General features: G+C 50.3%; 1 protein-coding gene across 2 annotated transcripts in view; it reads left to right on the top strand.

Moving 5' to 3' along the window:
• LOC121840619 (ETS domain-containing transcription factor ERF-like) overlaps positions 1-20,324 on the top strand; it is a 74,126-nt gene extending 53,802 nt beyond the window's left edge. For both annotated transcript variants that reach the window (XM_042304958.1, XM_042304957.1), the window contains exons 3-5: positions 18,533-18,648; positions 18,811-19,961; positions 20,058-20,324. In XM_042304958.1, coding sequence (XP_042160892.1) covers positions 18,533-18,648; positions 18,811-19,961; positions 20,058-20,321 — 1,531 coding nt within the window. In that variant the 3' untranslated portion in view covers positions 20,322-20,324. The remainder of the gene's footprint in view (positions 1-18,532; positions 18,649-18,810; positions 19,962-20,057) is intronic.
• The last annotated feature ends 617 nt before the right edge of the window (positions 20,325-20,941 follow it).

Raw genomic sequence — 20,941 nt, 5'->3', positions numbered from 1 at the left:
ATCACCCATACACTGTATAACCACTACTCTGACTACATGTAGCCTATCACATGTCAATCACCCATACACTGTATAACCACTACTCTGACTACACGTAGTCAATCACATGTCAATCACCCATACACTGTATAACCACTACTCTGACTACACGTAGTCAATCACATGTCAATCACCCATACACTGTATAACCACTACTCTGACTACATATAGTCAATCACATGTCAATCACCCATACACTGTATAACCACTACTCTGACTACATATAGTCAATCACATGTCAATCACCCATACACTGTATAACCACTACTCTGACTACATATAGCCTATCACATGTCAATCACCCATACACTGTATAACCACTACTCTGACTACATATAGCCTATCACATGTCAATCACCCATACACTGTATAACCACTACTCTGACTACATATAGTCAATCACATGTCAATCACCCATACACTGTATAACCACTACTCTGACTACATATAGTCAATCATATGTCAATCACCCATACACTGTATAACCACTACTCTGACTACATATAGCCTATCACATGTCAATCACCCATACACTGTATAACCACTACTCTGACTACATATAGCCTATCACATGTCAATCACCCATACACTGTATAACCACTACTCTGACTACATATAGCCTATCACATGTCAATCACCCATACACTGTATAACCACTACTCTGACTACATATAGCCTATCACATGTCAATCACCCATACACTGTATAACCACTACTCTGACTACATGTAGCCTATCACATGTCAATCACCCATACACTGTATAACCACTACTCTGACTACATATAGCCTATCACATGTCAATCACCCATACACTGTATAACCACTACTCTGACTACATATAGTCAATCACATGTCAATCACCCATACACTGTATAACCACTACTCTGACTACATATAGCCTATCACATGTCAATCACCCATACACTGTATAACCACTACTCTGACTACATATAGCCTATCACATGTCAATCACCCATACACTGTATAACCACTACTCTGACTACATATAGCCTATCACATGTCAATCACCCATACACTGTATAACCACTACTCTGACTACATATAGTCAATCACATGTCAATCACCCATACACTGTATAACCACTACTCTGACTACATATAGCCTATCACATGTCAATCACCCATACACTGTATAACCACTACTCTGACTACATATAGCCTATCACATGTCAATCACCCATACACTGTATAACCACTACTCTGACTACATGTAGCCTATCACATGTCAATCACCCATACACTGTATAACCACTACTCTGACTACATGTAGCCTATCACATGTCAATCACCCATACACCGTATGAAAGGGATGAGCATGACAAGTTTAGTACTCAAACTGACATCAACCCAATCTTTACCAGAGATTTTTTTTTTTTAATTTTAAATACTGTAAATCTATTTGGTCAACATTTTCTCTTGAAGACGATGTTAATTTGCTTTAACTAATGTTCTATTTGTACATGTGCATTTACAGGACACAACAAAAAATAAACCAAGCCAAGCATCACACAATGCTGCTCCCTAAATTCCCTTTCCCAGAAATAATGTTCCAACAATGAGCTGCAGTTTCTGAATAATTTTGTCATTTTCTGCTTAGGGTACTTTGCGGTTGTCACTGGTTACCACAGCCACAAAGTCAAAATTGGCTATATTGTAAAAATGAATGAAAACAAAAGATTCTACCAAGTCCAGGCCTCCTCACCAAACGGATGTCCTGCACAGAACTCATCTCCATGCAGTGTTCAATATATTGTTAATCAATTTAGAAAATGCCAAGGAACAGGCATAATACACTAAATCCAACGTCTGTATATCAAAAAGAGGACAGATTTTGGTTTGTAACCCTGAAAAATGTAGACCAGTTTCAAATGATCAGTCTGAATAAATGTTCCAGGTGGGAGATGCGAATCGCTTGGCACTATTCTGTTACGTTGTATTACATCCGTTTTTGAATCTAAAATAGGTGTCTTGTCTGCTAAATAAACAAAACCATGCTATGCCAATGCACAACCATAGGCTTCTTCAAGCAAGCACCACATTGCTGAGGTTACTACCTTTTTAAAGATTGTGTTCCACAATATAATATAACCTGGCGATATAACAGTTTCAATACATTCATCTTAAATGGCACTTGTTTTTTTATTGACTGAATATATGAGGCAATTTAGCAATTAAGATTCGTTATCTATAATGGTTATGATAAATGAGGCATTTTGCTCACTATAGGCATATCCAGAAGATAAATGCGCACATATTCGTTTCTAAAAATAGTACTCGAGCGATTTAAAACAAATGATGTGAGAAATGTTCCAGTCAAAAAGGTCAATTGTCCCTCCCTACTGTATAACTAGTCTGACCACATGCAGCCTATCACAGGTGACTCTGAAGCCCATCATTTATGGACACCAACTCAGGTCTGTTATGGCACTGACCATAACACCCATTAGGGCCTCACCGTTACGGCAATGACCCCCATTTACTGAAACACCAATTCAAGCTATTTTGGTGATGACCCCAGCCTTACTCTTAGGTCTGTGACCCTGTAGTGTAACGAGCCAGTAATCCATCCATCCAGGCCTCAGGCTGTACAGTATCATCCCCAGGCTGGGCCTGATCTACCTCTCAGCTACACACACACACACACCGTAACACACCATTTACTCACTGACAACAACGCAACAGACTTTGACATACACTTTGGACTAATCTGTACAGTCTAGAATAATACACAGGTGACACATTGCAATGCAATTGCTTCACTCAGGACAGAATAGGAGCCAAAACCTGAGAGAACTACACAGTTCAACAGCCAAGTCTCTAACCTAACCAGTCACCCCTGACTGTTAGAATGGGCTGGCTTGTAGTCTCTTGTATTTCTGACTTCACAAAACAGAGATTAGACTAAGCACTGATAAAAACCACACATAATCTGGAAGCAGTGAGAGTAGAAGAGTGATGGGGTCGCCCTGTTTAGGGTGGGGGCTTACGTAAGGTCTCTACTGTGGTGTGATTAACATGGTGACTGTTGCAGATGGGGTCTGATGAGGACAGGCTGGTTTAACACACTAATTGCAAATCACAGTTTGGAGGGAGGGGGGTGTTTTCCTTTTGGGTCTTAATACATCTTAATGATGTGAGATCCACCTCCTTCCTTCTCCTCGCCTCTGCCCTCCTCTTCTTCCTTATTCTCTCCTCACTACCCCATTCTTCTCTTCCTCTCATCCTCTCCTCACCCCTTCTCCACATTTCCTCTGGTTTCATCCTCCTTATAGTCTAGTAGTGTCCAGGCCTGTAGAGTCACAGTATTGGAACAGATATGGAGCTTAGCCCAACAGGAAGTCATTTATTTATTTATTCAGTCAAAGGTTTGGACACACCTACTCATTCCAGGGTTTGTCTTTATTTAAAAACAGATTTTCTAAAAAATGTTAATTCATCGCAGCCTTCCTCCTCTTTCACTCTGCTCCCCTTGTATCTTTCTCCATCTTTTCCTCTGTAGCGTGTCTCTCCCTCATATCTCTGACCTGAACACACATACTTATATTTCTGTCTTTGTGGAGACCTAAAATCGATTTCCTTTCAAAATCATATTTTCTCTAACCCTACCGCCTAACCCTACCGCCTAACCCTAATTGCAACCCTACCGCCTAACCCTAATTGTAACCCTACCGCCTAACCCTAATTGTAACCCTACCGCCTAACCCTAAACCTACCGCCTAGACCTAACCCTAACCCTACCGCCTAACCCTAACCCTAACCCTACTGCCTAACCCTACTGCCTAACCCTAATTGTAACCCTACCGCCTAACCCTACCGCCTAACCCTAAACCTACCGCCTAGACCTATCCTAATTGTAACCCTACCGCCTAACCCTACCGCCTAACCCTAAACCTACCGCCTAGACCTAACCCTAACCCTACCACCTAACCCTAAACCTACCGCCTAGACCTAACCCTACCGCCTAACCCTAAACCTACCGCCTAGACCTAACCCTAACCCTACCGCCTAACCCTAACTCTAACCCTACCGCCTAACCCTAACCCTAACCTAACCCTACCGCCTAACCCTAACCCTACCGCCTAACCCTAACCCTACCGCCTAACCCTAACCCTACCGCCTAACCCTAACCCTACCGCCTAACCCTAACCCTACCGCCTAACCCTAACCCTACCGCCTAACCCTAACCCTACCGCCTAACCCTAACCCTACCGCCTAACCCTAACCCTACCGCCTAACCCTAACCCTACCGCCTAACCCTACCGCCTAACCCTACCGCCTAACCCTACCGCCTAACCCTACTGCCTAACCCTACCGCCTAACCCTACCGCCTAACCCTACCGCCTAACCTTAACCCTACCGCCTAACCCTAAACCTACCGCCTAGACCTAACCCTAACCCTACCGCCTAACCCTAACCCTACCGCCTAGACCTAACCCTACCGCCTAACCCTAAACCTACCGCCTAGACCTAACCCTAACCCTACCGCCTAACCCTACCGCCTAGACCTAACCCTACCGCCTAGACCTAACCCTACCGCCTAACCTAAACCTACCGCCTAGACCTAACCCTACCGCCTAACCCTAAACCTACCGCCTAGACCTAACCCTTAACCTACCACCTAACCCTAAACCTACCGCCTAGACCTAAACCTACCGCCTAACCCTAAACCTACCGCCTAGACCTACCGCCTAAACCTACCGCCTAACCCTAAACCTACCGCCTAGACCTACCACCTAAACCTACCGCCTAGACCTAGCGCCTAACCCTACCGCCTAAACCTACCGCCTAACCTTAAACCTACCGCCTGGACCTACCACCTAGACCTACCGCCTAGACCTACCGCCTAGACCTACCGCCTAGACCTATCCCTAATTGTAACCCTAAACCAAACCCCTAATCGTAAAATAGCCTTTGTCCCTCTGGATAGAAGAACAAGACCACACACACACACACACACACTAATCCTCACTGTGGGAGTGTGAATTTCACGGTGGCTGTTGGAGCAGGAGACAGGAATGATGCAGGGAGTCACGTGTCCTCTTGGAGAGTCAACTCACAGGCACACTGGATTACAATATTATTCCTGATAAGGGGAAATCACCATGTGCACACTATACAGGAAACTGTATGATCATGGGCCTGGGTGATTGAAGTGCAGGGGCTTGAAAACATGCGTTTGAACTGTGTGCGAGAGAGTGTGTGTAAGTTAACTCCAGCTGAAGTCCTGGGTACCACACTGACTTTGGTCTCCAGATTTCTCCCATATGTGTGGAGCAAGGTGGTCCTCTCTGTCATGTGTTCCATATGGGGATGGTTGCTGCAATGTGTGTTTTATTGGTCTTTAGTGCCATCAATCCTCTTCCCACATTGCTATTGATGTGAATCTTGAGAGGGTTTGTTGTGGTGACAGACCCATGACCTCACATACCGCTCCGGTGTCAAACGAGGTGTGTGTGTGTGCGTGCTTGAATTGAACAAAGTGCCAAAGGGAGTTGATCAGGGATGATTTATTTATTGTTGTTGCTCTGAGTGAAATGTATGAACAGTACTCTATCAGAGATAATAATCACAGTGATAGAGTGACTGGTTGTTGTTGTTGTTGACTTCCGGCGCCGACAGAGATGGCCGCCTCGCTTCGCGTTCCTAGGAAACTATGCAGTTTTTTGTTTTTTTACGTGTTATTTCTTACATTAGTACCCCAGGTCATCTTAGGTTTCATTACATACAGTCGAGAAGAACTACTGAACATAAGATCAGCGTCAACTCACCATCAGTACGACCAAGAATATGTTTTTCACGACGCGGATCCTGTGTTCTGCCTTTCAAACAGGACAACGGAATGGTTCCCATGCAGCGACCCAAAAAAACGACTCCGAAAAAGAGGGAAACGAGGCGGTCTTCTGGTCAGACTCCGGAGACGGGCACACCGTGCACCACTCCCTAGCATTCTTCTTGCCAATGTCCAGTCTCTTGACAACAAGGTTGATGAAATCCGAGCAAGGGTAGCATTCCAGAGGGACATCAGAGACTGTAACGTTCTTTGCTTCACGGAAACATGGCTCACTGGAGAGACGCTATCCGAGGCGGTGCAGCCAGCGGGTTTCTCCACGCATCGCGCTGACAGAAACAAACATCTTTCTGGTAAGAAGAGGGGCGGGGGCGTATGCCTTATGGCTAACGTGACATGGTGTGATGAAAGAAACATACAGGAACTCAAATCCTTCTGTTCACCTGATTTAGAATTCCTCACAATCAAATGTAGACCGCATTATCTACCAAGAGAATTCTCTTCGATTATAATCACAGCCGTATATATCTCCCCCCAAGCAGACACATCGATGGCTCTGAACGAACTTTATTTAACTCTTTGCAAACTGGAAACCATTTATCCGGAGGCTGCATTCATTGTAGGTGGGGATTTTAACAAGGCTAATCTGAAAACAAGACTTCCTAAATTTTATCAGCATATCGATTGCGCAACCAGGGGTGGAAAGACCTTGGATCATTGTTACTCTAACTTCCGCGATGCATATAAGGCCCTGCCCCGCCCCCCTTTCGGAAAAGCTGACCACGACTCCATTTTGTTGATCCCTGCCTACAGACAGAAACTAAAACAAGAGGCTCCCACGCTGAGGTCTGTCCAACGCTGGTCCGACCAAGCTGACTCCACACTCCAAGACTGCTTCCATCACGTGGACTGGGATATGTTTCGTATTGCGTCAGATAACAATATTGACGAATACGCTGATTCGGTGTGCGAGTTCATTAGAACGTGCGTTGAAGATGTCGTTCCCATAGCAACGATTAAAACATTCCCTAACCAGAAACCATGGATTGATGGCAGCATTCGCGTGAAACTGAAAGTGCGAACCACTGCTTTTAATCAGGGCAAGGTGTCTGGTAACATGACCGAATACAAACACTGCAGCTATTCCCTCCGCAAGGCTATCAAACAAGCTAAGCGTCAGTACAGAGACAAAGTAGATTCTCAATTCAACGGCTCAGACACAAGAGCCATGTGGCAGGGTCTACAGTCAATCACGGACTACAGGAAGAAATCCAGCCCAGTCACGGACCAGGATGTCTTGCTCCCAGGCAGACTAAATAACTTTTTTGCCCGCTTTGAGGACAATACAGTGCCACTGACACGGCCTGCAATGAAAACATGCGGTCTCTCCTTCACTGCAGCCGAGGTGAGTAAGACATTTAAATGTGTTAACCCTCGCAAGGCTGCAGGCCCAGACGTTATCCCCAGCCGCGCCCTCAAAGCATGCGCAGACCAGCTGGCCGGTGTGTTTACGGACATATTCAATCAATCCCTATACCAGTCTGCTGTTCCCACATGCTTCAAGAGGGCCACCATTGTTCCTGTTCCCAAGAAAGCTAAGGTAACTGAGCTAAACGACTACCGCCCCGTAGCACTCACTTCCGTCATCATGAAGTGCTTTGAGAGACTAGTCAAGGACCATATCACCTCCACCCTACCTGACACCCTAGACCCACTCCAATTTGCTTACCGCCCAAATAGGTCCACAGACGATGCAATCTCAGCCACACTGCACACTGCCCTAACCCATCTGGACAAGAGGAATACCTATGTGAGAATGCTGTTCATTTACTACAGCTCGGCATTCAACACCATAGTACCCTCCAAGCTCGTCATCAAGCTCGAGACCCTGGGTCTCGACCCGCCCTGTGCAACTGGGTACTGGACTTCCTGACGGGCTGCCCCCAGGTGGTGAGGGTAGGCAACAACATCTCCTCCCCGCTGATCCTCAACACTGGGGCCCCACAAGGGTGCGTTCTGAGCCCTCTCCTGTACTCCCTGTTCACCCACGACTGCGTGGCCACGCACGCCTCCAACTCAATCATCAAGTTTGCGGACGACACAACAGTGGTAGGCTTGATTACCAACAACGACGAGACGGCCTACAGGGAGGAGGTGAGGGCCCTCGGAGTGTGGTGTCAGGAAAATAACCTCACACTCAACGTCAACAAAACTAAGGAGATGATTGTGGACTTCAGGAAACAGCAGAGGGAACACCCCCTATCCACATCGATGGAACAGTAGTGGAGAGGGTAGCCAGTTTTAAGTTCCTCGGCATACACATCACAGACAAACTGAATTGGTCCACTCACACAGACCGCATCGTGAAGAAGGCGCAGCAGCGCCTCTTCAACCTCAGGAGGCTGAAGAAATTCGGCTTGTCACCAAAAGCACTCACAAACTTCTACAGATGCACAATCGAGAGCATCCTGGCGGGCTGTATCACCGCCTGGTACGGCAACTGCTCTGCCCTCAACCGTAAGGCTCTCCAGAGGGTAGTGAGGTCTGCACAACGCATCACCGGGGGCAAACTACCTGCCCTCCAGGACACCTACACCACCCGATGTTACAGGAAGGCCATAAAGATCATCAAGGACATCAACCACCCGAGCCACTGCCTGTTCACCCCGCTATCATCCAGAAGGCGAGGTCAGTACAGGTGCATCAAAGCTGGGACCGAGAGACTGAAAAACAGCTTCTATCTCAAGGCCATCAGACTGTTAAACAGCCACCACTAACATTGAGTGGCTGCTGCCAACACACTGACAATGACACTGACTCAACTCCAGCCACTTTAATAATGGGAATTGATGGGAAATGATGTAAATATATAAACAATGCTACCTTATATAATGTTACTTACCCTACATTATTCATCTCATATGCATACATATATACTGTACTCTATATCATCTACTGCATCCTTATGTAATACATGTATCACTAGCCACTTTAACTATGCCACTTTGTTTACATACTCATCTCATATGTATATACTGTACTCGATATCATCTACTGTATCTTGCCTATGCTGCTCTGTACCATCACTCATTCATATATCCTTATATACATATTCTTTATCCCCTTACACTGTGTATAAGACAGTAGTTTTGGAATTGTTAGTTAGATTACTTGTTGGTTATTACTGCATTGTCGGAACTAGAAGCACAAGCATTTCGCTACACTCGCATTAACATCTGCTAACCATGTGTATGTGACAAATAAAATTTGATTTGATTTGGTTCACAGCACTTGGAGGTAAACCCATCCCATAGACAGTATTGTGCTCTGTAGTCCCAGTGTGGATCCCCTCTCAACCCAGTGCTCAGAGAGAGAGAGGGGTGGAGAGAGAGAGTGGACAATGGCATCAGTGTACTGGTTGGAGGGCTATGGGAGTAAACCAAGATGGCAGTCGCACAGTGAAACCCTGGGTCTCTCTCTCTGGTCTCTGTACCATGTTGTGGTCTGGGCCTCTGATGGGGTCATGATGTTGACTGTTAGCAGCTCATACAGGTCAGAGTTTAGAGGTTGCATTCACCACAGCTGGCAAAGATTACCATCAGGCGCCGTAGGATACCCCTCCCCCATCTCTCACACACACCGACCGTGTTCACTCCGTGTGTGTTTGATTGAGCAGGACTGCTGTGACACCACTGTTACTAGGACTGTGACTAGGTCAGGAGTCCCGGCCTTACAACAGAGCCTATTGTATAGAGAGAACTAGGGAGAGGAGGGCGGGTGACTGTATGAGTTTGTGTTAAGTGTGTTGTACATTTATAGTCCCGTGTGTGTGTGGTGTGTGTACACATCTCATTGTCCAGGATAGAATGAGTCTTTTATTTGCTGTGCGGGCAGAGCACACACGAGCCGCACACACCCAGAGTACACTTGACCACACGCTTGTGCCCACAGAGCATGTGACTGGCCTAATCAGACTCCAGATAGATCCTCATCTCCACACACACACACACACCCTTAGAGCATGTGACCAGCCTAGCCAGACCCTCATCTTTACACACACACACACACACACACACACACACACACACACTACAGTTTAGCCACCCAGCAACACTGGTCACACAAACCAGGTTTTCCAGTAGTGTTCGGTCTCACGTGCATAAGACCACACACCTGAGTGTGAGCAGCTGGTGTGACGAGAGGCAGAAAATAAACAGGGACTCATGGAAGGCGTTGTTATCCTGACTTCCTGTTACAGTCAGTGCCTAGTTACTGCACTACAATTTGTGTGTCCATGCCTGTCTGTGTGTAGGGCGAGAGAGCCAGAGGGCAGTTCTATGACAATTGTGTGTGTGTGTGTGTGTGTGTTAGAGGTCGACCGATTAATCACAATGGCCAATTAATTGGGGCCGATTTCAAGTTTTCTTTACAATCGGAAATCGGTATTTTTGGGTGCCGATTTAAATTTTTTAATTTATTTTTATACCTTTATTTAACTAGGAACAGTGGATTAACTGCCTCGTTCAGGGGCAGAACGACAGATTTTCACCTTGTCAGCTCGGGGGATCCAATCTTACAACCTTACAGTTAACTAGTCCAACGCAATAACGACCTGCCTCTCTCTCGTTGCACTCCACAAGGAGACTGCCTGTTACGCAAATGCAGTAAGCCAAGGTAAGTTGCTAACTAGCATTAAAATTATCTTATAAAAAACAATCAATCATAAATCACTAGTTAACTACACATGGTTGATGATATTACTAGATATTATCTAGCGTGTCCTGCGTTGCATATAATCTGACTGAGCATACAAGTATCTAAGTATCTGACTGAGCGGTGGTAGGCAGAAGCAGGCGCATAAACATTCATACAAACAGCACTTTAGTGCGTTTTGCATGCAGCTCTTTGTTGTGCGTCAAGCATTGCGCTGTTTATGACTTCAAGCATATCAGCTCCCGAGATGAGGCTGGGGTAACCGAAGTGAAATGGCTGGCTAGTTAGCACGCGCTAATAGCGTTTCAAACGTCACTCGCTCTGAGCCTTCGAGTAGTTGTTCCACTTGCTCTGCATGGGTAACGCTGCTTCGATGTGGTGGCTGTTGTCCTTGTGTTGCTGGTTCGAGCCCAGGGAGGAGCGAGGAGAGGGACGGAAGCTATACTGTTACACTGGCAATACTAAAGTGCCTATAAGAACATCCAATAGTCAAAGGTTAATGAAATACAAATGGTATAGAGGGAAATAGTCCTTTCATTCCTATAATAACTACAACCTAAAACTTCTTACCAGGGAATATTGAAGACTCATGTTAAAAGGAACCACCAGCTTTCATATGTTCTCATGTTCTGACTACAAGGAACTGAAACGTTAGCTTTCTTACATAGCACATATTGCACTTTTACTTTCTTCTCCAACACTTTGTTTTTACATTATTTAAACCAAATTGAACATGCTTCATTATTTACTTGAGGCTAAATTGATTTTATTGATGTATAATATTAAGTTAAAATAAGTGTTAATTCAGTATTGTTGTAATTGTCATCATTACAAATATATATATTTTTTTTTAAAATCGGCCGATTAATCGGTATCGGCTTTTTGGGTCCTCCAATAATCGGTATCGGCGTTGAAAAATCATAATCGGTCGACCTCTAATATGTATAGAGCGCAGCTATATGACAATAGATGTTGTGTGTGTGTGTGTGTGTATATAGAGAGCAGCTATATGACAATAGATGGTGTGTGTGTGTGTGTGTGTGTGTGTGTGTGTGTGTGTGTGTGTGTGTGTGTGTGTATAGAGAGCAGTGATATGACAATAGATGGTGTGTGTTTATAGAGAGCAGCTATATGACAATAGATGGTATGTGTGTGTATAGAGAGCAGCTATATGACAATAGATGGTATGTGTGTATAGAGAGCAGCGATATGACAATAGATGGTATGTGTGTAGAGTCGCTGTTGTACTCTGGAGAACAGATGAGACTATCAAGCAGCCATATTGCTTTGAAACTGACAGTATGAAGAGTTCCAATAGACAGGGCAGCTATATGGCTAGAAGGATGGTTAGACCAGGGTCACTGTTAAGAGGATTCAAATTTCCCCTACTTTCTCTTCCTCTTCTCTGTCCTCTGTTCTTCTCTCATCTCTGATCCCTCTGTCCTCTATTTGCCTCTCATATCTGATCCCTCTGTCCTCTCTTCTCCTCTGATCCCTCTGTCCTCTCTTCTCATATCTAATCCATCTGTCCTCTCTTCTCCTCTCATCTCTGATCCTTATCTCCTCTCTTCTCGATCATCTCTGATCCTCATCTCTGATCCCTCTGTCCTCTCTTCTCCTCTCTAATCCCTCTGTCCTCTCTTCTCCTCTCATCTCTGATCCCTCTGTCCTCTCTTCTCCTCTCATCTCTGATCCCTCTGTCCTCTCTTCTCCTCTCATCTCTGATCCCTCTGTCCTCTCTTCTCCTCTCATCTCTGATCCCTCTGTCCTCTCTTCTCCTCTCATCTCTGATCCCTCTGTCCTCTCTTCTCTCCATCAACTCTGGGAATTCCACAGCACAGTCTTGATTACATTTTCCAGGAAATGACCCATCCCTCTGTTCTCTCTTTCTCCTCTCTCTCTCTCATCTCTCTATTTGGTGTGTGCCTACTTCTCTGTTTTGTCTAATCAGCCAGTTTAGTTGTTTGTAATTGTGGGTGTAATCCCTGTCCTGCAATCTCACACACATACTGTGTACCCACAATGTCACACACATACTGATCCCTCTGTCACACATCTTATACACACAATGTCACACACATCTGTAATACACACAATGCACAGTCTTGTATTACATACTGTTACAGGAAATGACCACACATACTGTTACACACAATTCACACACATACTGTGTACACACAATCTCACACTATTGTATACACACAATGTCACACTACATCTCTGTATTGTCAATCACCAGTTTACACACAATTGTTTGTAATTGTGGGTGTAATCCCTGTCCTGCAATCTCACACACATACTGTGTACCCACAATGTCACACACATACTGTGTACACACAATCTCACACACATACTGTATACACACAATCTCACACACATCTGTATACACACAATGTCACACACATCTGTATACACACAATGTCACACACATACTGTGTACACACCATCTCACACACATACTGTGTACACACCATCTCACACACATACTGTGTACACACCATCTCACACACATACTGTGTACACACCATCTCACACACATACTGTGTACACACCATCTCACACACATACTGTGTACACACCATCTCACACACATACTGTGTACACACCATCTCACACACATACTGTGTACACACCATCTCACACACATACTGTGTACACACCATCTCACACACATACAACAAATAGCGCACCCATAAACCCATTGCATATTTTCCTGGAAGTCTCTCACTAAGTCTAAATCCACATGGTTATTGTTACATCTGATTATGAGCGGATGAAGGTTTTTAGGTGTGTGGTTCACCTTTGTGTGTGTGGAGTATGTCAGGGCTTGGGGGGGGGGCAGCTAAACACAGACCCTCAAAGAATCTTTATTCTCTTTTGAAGTGAGTTCAAATGCTCTTCAAAGCATTCCCGTACTCTGACTATGTGATGAGAGCGGGAGGAAGGGAGAGGGTAGAGTTGTGTAGGACCATGTGCCTCTCCTCTGTCGGAGATGGAGAGACATACTGCTGGGAGGCTGCCTGACCTAAACAATGTTTTCAACAGAGCAGGCTTGTCCTGTCTCCCACTCTGTCTCCATCGCCCCCAGGGAAAGAGGGAGGGAAGAGGGATAAACCGGTAGATAATGTTAAAGGGGACGGATGGAAGAATGGAATGCGATACAGAGGAAGGAAGGAGAGAGAATCAGATCCAGTGTGAGGGAGGGAGCGGAGGGGGAAGGGGGGAGAGGGAGCGGAGAGGGATGGAGGGAGAGAGAGGGGAAAGGGAGCGGAGGGGGAAGGGAGAGAGAGGGGAAGGGAGAGGGATGGAGGGAGAGAGAGGGGAAAGGGAGCGGAGGGGGAAGGGAGCGGAGGGGGGAAGGGAGAGAGGGGAAGGGAGAGGGATGGAGGGAGGGAGAGGGGAAAGGGAGCGGAGGGGGAAGGGAGAGAGAGGGGAAGGGAGAGAGAGGGGAAGGGAGAGAGAGATGGAGGGAGAGAGAGGGGAAAGGGAGCGGAGGGGGGAAGGGAGAGAGGGGGAAGGGAGGGAGAGGGGAAGGGAGAGAGGGGGAAAGGGAGCGGAGGGGGAAGGGAGAGAAGGGGGAAGGGAGAGAGAGGGGAAGGGAGAGGGATGGAGGGAGAGAGAGGGGAAAGGGAGCGGAGGGGGAAGGGAGCGGAGGGGGAGGAGAGAGGGGAAGGGAGAGGGATGGAGGGAGAGAGAGGGGAAAGGGAGCGGAGGGGGAAGGGAGAGAGAGGGGAAGGGAGAGAGAGATGGAGGGAGAGAGAGGGGAAAGGGAGCGGAGGGGGAAGGGAGAGAGAGGGGAAGGGAGAGAGAGGGGAAGGGAGAGAGAGGGGAAGGGAGAGAGAGGGGAAGGGAGAGAGAGGGGAAGGGAGAGAGAGGGGAAGGGAGAGAGGGGAAGGGAGAGAGGGAAGGGAGAGGGGGAAGGGAGAGAGGGGAAGGGAGAGAGGGGAAGAGAGAGAGGGGAAGAGAGAGAGGGAAGAGAGAGAGGGGAAGAGAGAGAGAGGGGAAGAGAGAGGGGAAGGGAGAGAGGGGAAGAGGAGAGGGGAAGAGAGAGAGGGGAAGAGAGAGAGGGGAAGGGAGAGAAGGGAGAGAGGGGAAGGGAGAGAGGGGAAGGGAGAGAGGGGGAGAGGGGGAGAGAGAGAGGGGAAGAGAGAGAGGAAGAGAGAGAGGGGAAGAGAGAGAGGGGAAGAGAGAGAGGGGAAGAGAGAGAGGGGAAGAGAGAGAGGGGAAGAGAGAGAGAGGGAAGAGAGAGGGGAAGAGGGGATGGAGGAGGGATGGATGGAGGGAGAGGGATGGAGGGGGAGAGAGGGGAAAGGGAGCGGAGGGGGAGGGAGAGGGAGGGAGGGTGGAGGGGGAGGGGAAAGGGAGAGGGGGAAGGGAGAGGGATGGAGGAGGGAGGGGGGGAGGGAGAGGGAGGGAAGGGAGGGGAAAGGGAGCAGAGGGGGGAAGGGAGAGAGGGGAAAGGGAGCAGAGGGGGGAAGGGAGAGGGATGGAGGGAGGGAGGGATGGAGGGAGGGAGGGAGAGGGTGGAGGGAGGGAGGGAAAGGAAGGAGGGGGAAGGGAGGGGAGGAGGAGAGGGGAAGGGAGAGGGATGGAGGGAGGGAGGGAAAGGGAGCGGAGGGGGAAGGGAGAGGGAGGGTGGAGGGGAGGGGAAAGGGAGGGAGGGAGGGGAAAGGGGGCAGAAAGGAGGGGGGGGAAGGGAGGGGGAGGAGGGCGGAGGGGAGCGGAGGGGGAGGGAGAGGGATGGGGAGGGGAAGGGAGAGGGAGGGGGAAATGGAGGGAGGGAGGGGATGGATGGAGGGAGGGAGGGGAAAGGGAGCGGAGGGGGAAGGGAGAGGGATGTAGAAGGGAGAGGGATGGAGGGGGAAGGGAGAGGGGGAGGGGAAAGGGAGCAGAGGGGGAAGGGAGAGGGAGGGGGGGAAGGAGAGGGATGGAGGGAGGGAGGGAGGGGAAAGGGAGCGGAGGGGAAGGGAGAGGGATGGAGGGAGGGAGGGGAAAGGGAGCAGAGGGGGAAGGGAGAAGGGGAGGGAGGGAAAGGGAGCGGAGGGGGAAGGAGGGGAGGGAGGGGAAAGGGAGCGGAGGGGGAAGGGAGAGGGATGGAGGGGGAAGGGGGAAGGGAGGGGATGGAGGGAGGGAGGGGAAAGGGAGCGGAGGGGGAAGGGGGAGGGAGGGAGGGAGGGGAAAGGGAGCGGAGGGGGAGGGATGGGAAAGGGAGCGGAGGGGGAGGGGAGGGAGGGAGGGGAAGGGAGAGGGATAGAGGGAGGGAGGGGAAAGGGAGCGGGGAGGGAGAGGGATGGAGGGAGGGAGGGGGAAAGGAGCGGAGGGGGAAGGGAGAGGGATAGAGGGAGGGAGGGGAAAGGGAGCGGATGGGGAAGGGAGAGGGATGGAGGGAGGGAGAGGGATGGGGAGGGGAGGGGAAAGGGAGCGGAGGGGGAGGGAGGGGAAAGGGAGCGGAGGGGGGAAGGGAGAGGGATGGAGGGAGGGAGGGAGGGTGAAGGGAGAGGGATGGAGGGAGGGAGGGGAAAGGGAGCGGAGGGTGGAAGGGGGAGGGAGGGGAAAGGGAGCGGAGGGGGAGGGATGGGAAAGGGAGAGGGGGAGGGAGGGATGGAGGGAGGGAGGGGGAAGGGAGAGGGATAGGGGAGGGAGGGGAAAGGGAGCGGAGGGGGGAGGGAGAGGGATGGAGGGAGGGAGGGGGAAGGGAGGGAGGGGGAAGGGAGAGGGATAGAGGGAGGGAGGGGAAAGGGAGCGGATGGGGGAAGGGAGAGGGATGGAGGGAGGGAGGGGATGTAGGGAGGGAGGGGAAAGGGAGCGGAGGGGGAGGGAGGGGAAAGGGAGCGGAGGGGGAAGGGAGGGATGGAGGGAGGGAGGGGTGAAGGGAGAGGGATGGAGGGAGGGAGGGGAAAGGAGGGTAGGGGGAAGGGAGAGGGATGAGGGAGGGAGGGAGGGGAGGGGGAAAGGAGAGGGGGGAGGGAGGGGAGGGGGAAAGAAGAGGGACGGAGGGAGAGAGAGGGAAGGGAGAGGGATGGAGGGAGGGAGGGGTGAAGGGAGAGGGATGGAGGGAGGGAGGGAAAGGGAGGGGGGGGAAGGGGAGGGATGAGGGAGGGAGGGGAGGGGGAAAGGAGAGGGAGGGAGGGAGGGGAGGGGGAAAGAAGAGGGACGGAGGGAGAGAGAGGTGAAGGGAGAGGGAGCGGAGGCGAAGGGATGGAGGGAGGGAGGGGAAAGGGAGCGGAGGGGATGGGATGAAGGGAGAGAGAGGGAGGGGAGAGCGGAGGGGGGAGGGAGGGACAGAAAAAGAGCTACAGTCTGCCTCCATACACAGACACCACAAGTCTTAGCATAATAAGAGTGGGAGGCTCCAGGTCAAATAACAGCCGTAGTAGATAATAACAGCTACTCTGGCTGACTGACTTGGCGGACTGTCCCAGACCCATGCAGTCAGTCACCAGTAGTGGAACACCACTAATCGTACTGTATTACCAGCAGCCCTAACCTCTTATCTCTCTCTACTCTCCTCTTAACATGCCAGCTACAGACATTACAGCTAGCTGTCAGTCCACACACACACACTGACACACACACACACTGACACACACACACTGACACACACACACTGACACACACACACTGACACACACACACTGACACACACACACACTGACACACACGCACACACACACACTGGGGACACACGCACACTGACATGGGGACACACTCACACACTGACATACACACTCACACACTGACATACACACTCACTGACATACTCACACACTGACACACACACACTGACATAAACACATGGGGACACACGCACACTGACATACACGCACACTGACATACTCATACTCACTCACACACACACATACTGATTCTCCCTCCCACACACATACACAGTCAGTTAGTCAGAGCGGTGTTAGGTTGGTGAGGGGCGGTGGAGTTAGTCAGAGCGGTGTTTGGTTGGTGAGGGGCTGTGGGGTTAGTCAAAGCGGTGTTTGGTTGGTGAGGGACGGTGGAGTTTGTCAGTGCGGTGTTTGGTTGGTGAGGGGCGGTGGGGTTAGTCAGAGCGGTGTTTGGTTGGTGAGGGGCTGTGGGGTTAGTCAGAGCGGTGTTAGGTTGGTGAGGGGCTGTGGGGTTAGTCAGAGCGGTGTTAGGCTGGTGAGGGGCTGTGGGCTTAGTCAGAGCGGTGTTTGAGATGGACTAGGGCTAACAGAGGGACAGGGGAGTGTGTGACCAGTTGGTCTAGAAAAGCCCTGACTAAACTACTGTGCCTCTGATTTGGTCGGATGCCGATATATTAACACACACACACACCCCATCTCTCCTGGCTACTTTTTGTGGACGTCACACAATACTAGTTAATAAGACCATTCACTAGCTGTGTGTGGAGGGACATGACAGACCTGGGTTTATTGGAAATAAATCATTTCCCCGTGTGTGGTACCATTTGAAGAGTTCCTGTATGACTGTGTGTGGTACCATTTGAAGAGTTCCTGTATGACTGTGTGTGGTACCATTTGAAGAGTTCCTGTGTGACTGTGTGTGGTACCATTTGAAGAGTTCCTGTATGACTGTGTGTGGTACCATTTGAAGAGTTCCTGTATGACTGTGTGTGGTACCATTTGAAGAGTTCCTGTGTGACTGTGTGTGGTACCATTTGAAGAGTTCCTGTGTGACTGTGTGTGGTACCATTTGAAGAGTTCCTGTATGACTGTGTGTGGTACCATTTGAAGAGTTCCTGTATGACTGTGTGTGGTACCATTTGAAGAGTTCCTGTATGACTGTGTGTGGTACCATTTGAAGAGTTCCTGTATGACTGTGTGTGGTACCATTTGAAGAGTTCCTGTGTGACTGTGTGTGGTACCATTTGAAGAGTTCCTGTGTGACTGTGTGTGTTGACATTGAGAAGCATGCTACAGGTAGTAATGAGACCTAAAGGTCTGTGTGTGACCCCATATTGGTCTGTTTCCCCACCAGGTATTACTACAACAAGAGAATCCTCCACAAGACCAAAGGGAAGAGGTTCACCTACAAGTTCAACTTCAACAAACTGGTCCTGGTCAACTACCCTTTCATAGACATGGGCTCCACAGGTACCGCTCACTGTGTGTGTGTGTGTGTGTCACAGACATCACTAAATCCTTAAACACTGACTGGGCTAATCCATATCATTACTTAGAGTGTATATTACTCCCCTCATCATTGTATTTCTCCATTCTCCTCCTCTCTTCCCTCTCTCTCCTGTTCTCTAACAGGTAGTGGTGTTCCTCAAAGTGCTCCACCATTACCTTCCGCAGCCGGAACTCATTTCCGCTTCCCACCCTCCACGCCGTCCGACATGCTTTCACCCAATGAGGACCTGCGTAGCCCCGGGGGCGTGTTCAGCGCCGTGGCTCGACGCATGGCTCGCGGCTCGGTCAGCGACTGCAGCGATGGGACCTCCGTCAACTCTGAGATCGAGGACGGGAACGGGGGAGGAGGGGAGGAGAGGGGGGGAGAGAGAGGGCTGAATGGGGGGGGAGGAGGAGGGCCAGGGGGAGGAGGAGGAGGGTACAGGAGTATGATCCACCCCCGTTTGTCACATGAGTCTCTGTTTAGGATGTATGGTGGAGCTGGGAACCCCAATGCCCACCCAGGCTCCCGCGGCCCCCTGGGACACAGGGTCCACCCCGACAACCTGTCCCCCTTCCCCGTGTCCCCCCTGCCTGGCCCTGGGGGTGCAGGGCTCATAGCCCCACCTCTGTCCCCAGCCCTGTCCTTGACCCCCTCTTCCCACCTGCCCTACACCCCGTCCCCCTCCCTCTCCCCCATGCTGGGCTCCCACTTCTCCTTCAACCCTGAGGAAATGAAGCGCTACCTGCAGGCCCACCACCAGAGTGTTTACAACTACCACCTCAGCCCCAGAGCCTTCCTCCACTACCCCAACGTCATCATTCCCCAGCCACACCGCCTCGCCCAAGACAAGAGAGAACTGGGCGAGAGGGGAGGAGCAGAGAGAGGAGGAGAACGCTCAGGTCTGAATAGTCATCGACACCCATCACCCCTGTCCCAATCCCACTCTCCTCACCCTCACTCAGCCCACCCTCACCCGCACTCAACCCACCCTCACTCGGGCCATTCCCACCCCATCCACCACCCACTGCACCTGGGTGAGGAGCCACCTCACCTCTCGCCCTTCAAGTTCAAGCTGCAGCCTCCTCCATTGGGCCGGAAGCAGAGGGACGGTAGCCAGGACCACCACCCCAGGCAGAGCTCACTGTCCTCGGGCTCAGGGTCCCTGTCGTCCTCCGGTCTGGGGTCCTCCCTGTCCTTCGGCAGTGACCTGAACTCAGCCGGCGGGTCAGGACTCATCTCCAACTCCTCCTCCACCGGCTCCCTCAACAGCACCGGGCTGCCCAAGATCAAGGTGAGATAGTCACTTTGAACTGTTTGACTGTATGTGTTGAGGATCCTGATGGCTAAACGTTTGTGACTGATATCGACACTCTCTGTCTCTCTGTAGGTGGAGCCCATCTCAGATATTGAGTCAGAAGAGGAGGTGGAGGTGACTGACATTAGCGACGAAGACCCCGATGACCGGGGCGACGAGTATGACCTCTTCTCCCCCCGACACCCCCGGCCTCACCCCAACGGGACCTCCTCCCACCCACACCCCCACGACGAGGACCTGGATGAGGATGTCTTCAAGGCCCCCGCGCCCCCCTCCAGGCCTGCTGCCCTTCTTCACTTCCCACCCCCACCGCGGACCTCCCACCCTGAAGAGTGAGCCGGCCGAGCCAGGCGACACCCCCCCTCCCCCGTCCCCCGCCCAGGGGCAGACCAAGTGCATTCCACTCAAGCTGCGCTTCAAACGGCGCTGGAGTGAAGACCAACGAATGGAGGCCATGGAAGAGCAGGACGACAAGAAAGTACGAGGTGAGAAGGAGAGGGAAAGAGAGACGGAGAAGAATGGAGGGATGCAGGAGAACGGGGCTGGCAGCGCCCCCAGTCCCCCAACCCTGGGGGGGTATGAGTGTTCCCTCCTGTTGGCTCAGAGGGGGGTGAACCAGGACCTGCACCAGGCCACCGCCCAACTGTCACTGGAGAACAAGGACTGCTGATGCTGATCCACACACACATAGAGATACATAGAAACACTAATGCTAGCAGATAGTGGTGGTTTAGGACAGTGTAAATGACTCCTGAGGTCCTCCTGCCACTCTGACAGGCAGACAGTTCTCTCCTAACTCAAACTAAACCTGGGCCTAATCAAACTCCAAACCCTGATGCAGTCCACACCCTCCTCCCAAAGCCCTTACCTTCTACTGTAATGAGACCCCTCCCTCAGGGACTGTTGAAGAAGAGAGGGGACTTTTGGTCCAAGCAAGCCCAGACTCAGTGACTTAA

This window comes from Oncorhynchus tshawytscha, linkage group LG23 (genome assembly GCF_018296145.1).
Source record: "Oncorhynchus tshawytscha isolate Ot180627B linkage group LG23, Otsh_v2.0, whole genome shotgun sequence".
Lineage (NCBI taxonomy): Eukaryota > Metazoa > Chordata > Actinopteri > Salmoniformes > Salmonidae > Oncorhynchus > Oncorhynchus tshawytscha.
This window is presented reverse-complemented; position numbering and strand designations above follow the sequence as displayed.